The sequence below is a fragment of the Balaenoptera ricei genome, chromosome 8, assembly GCF_028023285.1.
Source record: "Balaenoptera ricei isolate mBalRic1 chromosome 8, mBalRic1.hap2, whole genome shotgun sequence".
Lineage (NCBI taxonomy): Eukaryota > Metazoa > Chordata > Mammalia > Artiodactyla > Balaenopteridae > Balaenoptera > Balaenoptera ricei.
Genome location: NC_082646.1, coordinates 63547631 through 63553630, shown reverse-complemented (window position 1 = coordinate 63553630; position 6000 = coordinate 63547631). Strand labels below are relative to the sequence as shown.

The 6000-nt window shown below is 47.6% G+C and overlaps 1 protein-coding gene across 1 annotated transcript; it reads left to right on the top strand.

Moving 5' to 3' along the window:
* The first annotated feature begins 932 nt into the window (after positions 1–932).
* On the top strand, positions 933–3281 carry LOC132369509 (olfactory receptor 52L1-like). The gene is given in 2 exon segments (XM_059929202.1): positions 933–997; positions 2246–3281. Coding segments are annotated over 2 exon segments (1101 nt in total).
* Positions 3282–6000: the final 2719 nt, after the last annotated feature.

Below are 6000 nucleotides of genomic sequence, written 5' to 3'. Positions count from 1 at the left end.
CAGGCGCTCAGGCTCAGTAGTTGTGGCTCACGGGCCCAGCTGCCCCGCGGCACACGGGATCCTCCCAGACCAGGGCTCGAACCCGTGTCCCCTGCACTGGCAGGCGGACTCTCAACCACTGCGCCACCAGGGAAGCCCTGATCTCCTCATCTTTTACAGTCTTTTTCATTCCTTCTGCCCTGCCTTGAGGAGCTTATTATTCTGCATTTCCTTTACTGACTGCTTTGGAGCCCAGTGTCAAAGAAGCTCCTTTAGGAGTTTACCTAAGTAATCCTAAGATACAAAACAAGAGAGGAAATTACAGTTCACGTGACGGAGACAGACCAACCTTGTCCAAGTTAAGAGGTTCGTGGGCAGCCCATGCCAGCTTTTTCTCCCCCTTAAGGATGACCACCCTGCGGTATTTGGGAAGGAGGAGCGGGGGTCCCTAAATGTCTTCTTGGCCACTGCTCCTCCGTGTTGCATTTTCCTCCACGCCCCTTTATTCTATCACAGATCACCTCTCACCTCACTCACTCTCAGCTCCTCAATTCCACTCCCCCACCCCCGGAAAGTCTTCAACAGACCTCCCCTAAGAGTTCTTACCACCTCCCCACAAGTGCTGTCTGGTCTTTGCCCAACCACAACGAAAGTACATTTCCCAAAATCTGAGTTATTCTGACCAAAATAATGCTCTAAGAGTTCCAGAAACACATTCCAGGGTGGGCTTTGGAATTCCAAATCCACTTCCTTTTGAGGTCTCTCTGTGAACTTAGAGATGTTCCTCTTTACTCTTCTGAGTATTCAGAGGGTGGCTATAGTAACACCAATATAGACATTGATTTTCAGAGACAATACGTTTAAACCTATAAGAAGGAAGAATACTTCTTCCTAGTTGCTCCACAATTCATAAGGTTTCTCTAACCTTCAATGTAATTAGTAGTAACAGTAAAATGATCAACTGCCTCATTTGCCTGAAAGGTTTCCTGGGACACCAGATGTTCAGGTCTAACACCAGGTAAGTCTCAGGCAAGCCAGGACTAGTTGGTCATCCTGAAGTTAAGAGCATGCACTCTGGAGTCTGTCTGGGTTCAAATCCAGCTCTGCCATTTACCAGCTGTATGATCTTGAACTAGACTTAATCTCTCTGTGCCTCACTTTCTTCCTCAGTAAAATTAAGAAGATTAAAAAAAGTTAATACATGAAAGCATTTAGAACACTGCCTGACATATGGTAAATGTCCAATAGGCGTCAGCTACTTTTATGCATATCAGTGTTAATTCCTCTAATCTTCACACCTACCACCACCAAATGGTGCTCCCTAAGAATCTGGATAAGATGTGAGTCCAGTATTGAATCAAACATCTTTAATCTTAATAACTGCTCTCTTAATTATACAAAAACCTGGCCAAAGCTTTGAAATTACTGCTCTCAGAGCCCAGTTAACTGTTTAGCTTCTTACCATCTTCTCCCTGTTCCTCATTCACCTTACCCGACAAGCAATGCTCGAGCACTTCCTGTGTGCTTATGGTGGCTCTGTGCTTGGAGCTTCAGAGAACACAATAGAAGTATGCTGTTACCCCTGTTCTCCTGGAACTCACATTCTGAAAGCAATGCAAGCATCACCCATGACACTGATGACAAGGCCAGGCAGGAGGCCCCACATCCAGTCTAGAGGGTCTTAGGAAGGGAGAAGTCTCTGTGGCCCATTGTGTGTGTACAGGGAGACCAGAAGTACTCCTCAGCAACTTTCCTCTGCCCTTGTCACACAGTGTACCCGAGGCACAAAAGTGAGGCCATCATTCCTGACTTGTTCCTCTCTCCTGATAAGTCCCACTTGGTTCTTCCCAGGCTTCTTGGACCAAAGATTCTTCATATACTCTATTTTCCTCCTAATCAAGGATCTTCTTCATCCTTTCTATTGCCTCTGGCCCATCACTCTTTTTTCTCTCCTATGCCACACCTACTTTCCTCTTAATCTTTTACTCAGCAATCAAATACCTGGAGTATCACAGATAAACAGCATCTTGTAAGTTTACATTGCACATACAAAGCCAAGAGCTCCCTAAGGACAAGGAATGTCTTGTTCATCTCTGTAGCTCCCATTACACCTGACATAGTACATGTCTGTGCCCCAAAAGAGTAGACATACATACACGAAGAGGTGGATCTTCATCACAAACCCCGCAGGCCCTAAAATAAAAATAGGTTTTCTTCCATTGACCATTTTGTTCTAACAGTCTCTGATCCCCACTCCTGAGGCCAGCTCAGGGCCAAAGCCAATCGGTAAGGATGGAAATAGCAGCACCTTCAACATCTCCTACACCAACTTCTTCCTGGGGGGCTTCCCTGGATTGCGAGAGTGGAGGCGCCTCCTGGTCCTGCCTCTTACTTTTGCCTATGTGACCATCGTCTCTGCCAATGCCCTCATCGTCCACACGGTGGCGGCCCAGCAGAGCCTGCATCAGCCCATGTACATGCTCATTGCCCTGATCCTGGCTGTCAACCTTTGTGCTGCTACAGCGGTGATACCCAAAACGCTGGAGGGCTTTGAGCATTATGTTAACCCCATATCACTGCATGGCTGCCTGGCCCAGATGTTTTTCATCTACTTCACTCTCCTTCTGGACTACAACCTCCTGCTGGCCATGGCCCTAGACTGCTTGGTGGCCATCTGCCACCCACACTGCTATAGTGACCTGATGACCTCCCATCTGCTAGGCGTGCTGGCCTTTTTTGCCCTGACACGGAGCCTGGGAGTGGCACTGCCCTTGGTAGTGCTAACCTCACAAGCTTGATTCTGCCAGACAGCAGTGATCTGACACTTTACCTGTGAGTACATAGCACTGCTGAGCATAGCTTGTGGAGACTTGACCTTCAACAACCGGTTGGGGCTGGCCATGCGGTTGGTCACTGTGACCTTTGATCTAGCCCTGCTGGGGACCTCCTACACTGGCATCATCTATGCTGCCTTCTGGATATCTCCTGGGGGAGCCCGAACCAAGGCCTTGCACACGTGTGGCTCCCACCTATTGGTCATCCTCACCATCTACCTCTCTAGTCTCTCCACTTCCATCGTTTTCCGAGTAGCCAAGACTGAGTCTCAGGATGTCCAGAACCTGCTCAGTGCCATCTATCTGCTGCTCCCAGGAGCCTTGAATCCTGTCATTTAGGGGGTGAGGATCAGAGAGATCAGGCAACATGTAGAAAAGATGCTCTGTGGAAAGGAATTAGCCCAGGAGGTTAGGGAGAAGCCAGAGAGGCTGCAAAATATGAGAGTGAAGGAGAAATTGCCAGGGTGAGAGAACTTCATCAACTTGGGAAATTGGGGCTGTGACCTCTGGGAACAAGAGATAAGCAGGCAGTACTGAGGGACAGGCTGGAATTTTCTGAGATTATGGACTCAACAGCAGGTTCATTGTTGGTAAACTATTCCTTTTTGAATTCTTAGAATGCTCTGTTTTCACTCCAATAATAAAATTGCTTTTCCTTATTTATCCTTGTTAGTTTAGTTTCTCTGTCCTCTTCTCCCTGACTCCTGAGAAAGCCCCCAATTAATATCTGGATATATGGAGCTCCACTGGAAGTTGTGTAGAGCAAGTTGCACAGACCACGACTTGCCCTGAACACCCAGTCTGAAACAAATAAACAGGCCAGGCTCTTCTCTGGTGCCCAGTCTCTCCCAGATACAGAGTAAGACTTGACATGAAGCCCAGTCTCACCGAATATACAGGTCAGTCTTGATGCCACCAGTCTAATGCAAGCACACAAGTTAGCTTCTAGAGTCCAATCAGTTCCAAACACAGGTGAGGCTCTGCCTGATATTCCCAGTCTGATATCCCCAGGCACACAGGTCAGGCCTACCCCAGGGGTCCAGTCTAGCCCAAACAGGTCAAGTCCAGCCAGGGGGCCCTCCAGTCTGACAGACACCCAAGCCAGGTCTTCTCCTTGGGACCCAAATTCATCCAAAGACCAGACTAGGCCCTTATCTGTACTTGAGCTTGACCCAAACCCATAGGTCATGCCACTCTTTCCCATGGTAGCCAGTGTGATTTATCCAAGTCACCCCTACTTGAAAGACCTCCATAGCTGTCATCTATAGAATGGAGTATCTATCCTTCAGGGATGTCCCAGAAAGAGGCTATGGTGTCCCATACTGTGCAGGACCATCTGTAAACCACCCAAGTTTTCTCTTCCTCTATCACTTGATCATATGGAATGTCCCATGAGGCCATGGGTGCAGGCTGGGAGAGAGGTGTAGCAGGAGTGAGAACCATGGGCATTTTTGGGCCAATTCTTCAGTAGATTACTTGTGCTTTCAGGGCCTGCTTGAGCCCAGTCTTGCATATACCACTTCCATTTGATGATGGAGTGCTACTATGCATGCCCAACTTTAGGCTTAGGGGGTCAGACAACACCCAGTTCACGACAGGCAGCTCAGGTTGCATGGTAACTTGGTGGTCTTTGGTTAGGCAGTCTCCAAGGCCCAGTAGCAGCCAAAAGCTGTCTCTCACAAGGTAAGTATTTATCAAGAGAGGATGGCAGGGCCTGCCAAAGGCTTCCAACAGCATCCTTATCTGCCACTGATACTTGAGCAGCTTGCATGGCAGACTGGACCTGTTGCAGAGCCAGGTTTGTTCTTTGTCCTGGGCCCCACTCAAAACTAGTAGCTTTTAGGGTCACATGGTAAATGGGCCAGAGTAGCACATCTAAATGAGGAATATGTTGCCATGTCGCCTCCAAAATCCAAAGAGGCCCACTAGGCCTTATGCCTCTCTTTTGGTTGTAAGAGGAGCCAGATAGAAGAATATATCCCTCATCATAGAAGGAATAGCCCAACATGCCTTATACCATTGGACCCCAAGAAATTTCACTGAGGTAGAAGGTCCCTGAATTTTTGTCCGATTTATTTCTCATTCTCTGACACACAAACGTCTTACCAGTAAGTCTAGAGTAGCTGCCACTTCCTGCTAGGTCCAATCCGCATCTCAACGTAATGGAGCATTGTGATGTACTGTGGAAAGGAAAAGTGATCAAGATGAACTAAATTATGACACTGGGCTAGAGAGCTGATAACTGATACACCCCTGAGGCAGAACATATACATGGTCACCCAGACCCTTGCCTCTTTGTTTGATTAGGAGTATCCAGTGATGGTATTCTGCATCTCTCTATTGCCACATCACCCCCATGGACTATCAGAGCTCTCTTTACTACTGAAAAGTCATGCTTAAATCTCATCAAATTAGAGAACCAACTCAGAAAACTCATCCTTAGGATTCCATTCCTCTAGAACCATTTCCAGTATCAGAACCTATATTAGTCAGTGTTCTCGTTCTCCAGAGAAACAGAACCAATAAGGTGTGTATACACACACACACACACACACACACACACACAAACACACAATCTTATCTATATATTCAGTTGACCCTTGAACAATGCAGGGATTAGTTGCAGGACACACAGAGGATACAAAAATCCACGGATGCTCAAGTTCCATACAGTGTCTATATCCACGGGTCCACATCCACAGATTCAACCAACCACAGACTGTGTAGTACTGTAGTACTTATTGAAAAAATCCAAGTGTAAGTGGACCCGTGCAGTTCAAACTCATGTTGTTCAAGGGTCAACCGTATACATCTCTCTCTCTCTCTCTCTCTCTCTCTCTATATATATATATATATACACACACACACATATATATAAAGTAATGCGGGGGACTTCCCTGGTGATACAGTGGTTAAGAATCCGCCTGCCAATGCAGGGGACACAGGTCCAAGCCCTGGTCCGGGAAGATCCCACATGCCATGGAGCAACTAAGCCCATGTGCTACAAGTACCCAGCCTGCATTCTACAGCCCGCGAACCACAACTACTGAGCCTGCGTGCTGCAACTACTGAAGCCCACGCACCTAGAGCCCATGCTCCGCAACAAGAGAAGCCACAGCAATGAGAAGCCCGTTCACTGCAATGAAGAGTAGCCCCCGCTCACCACAACTAGAGAAAGCCCGTGCGC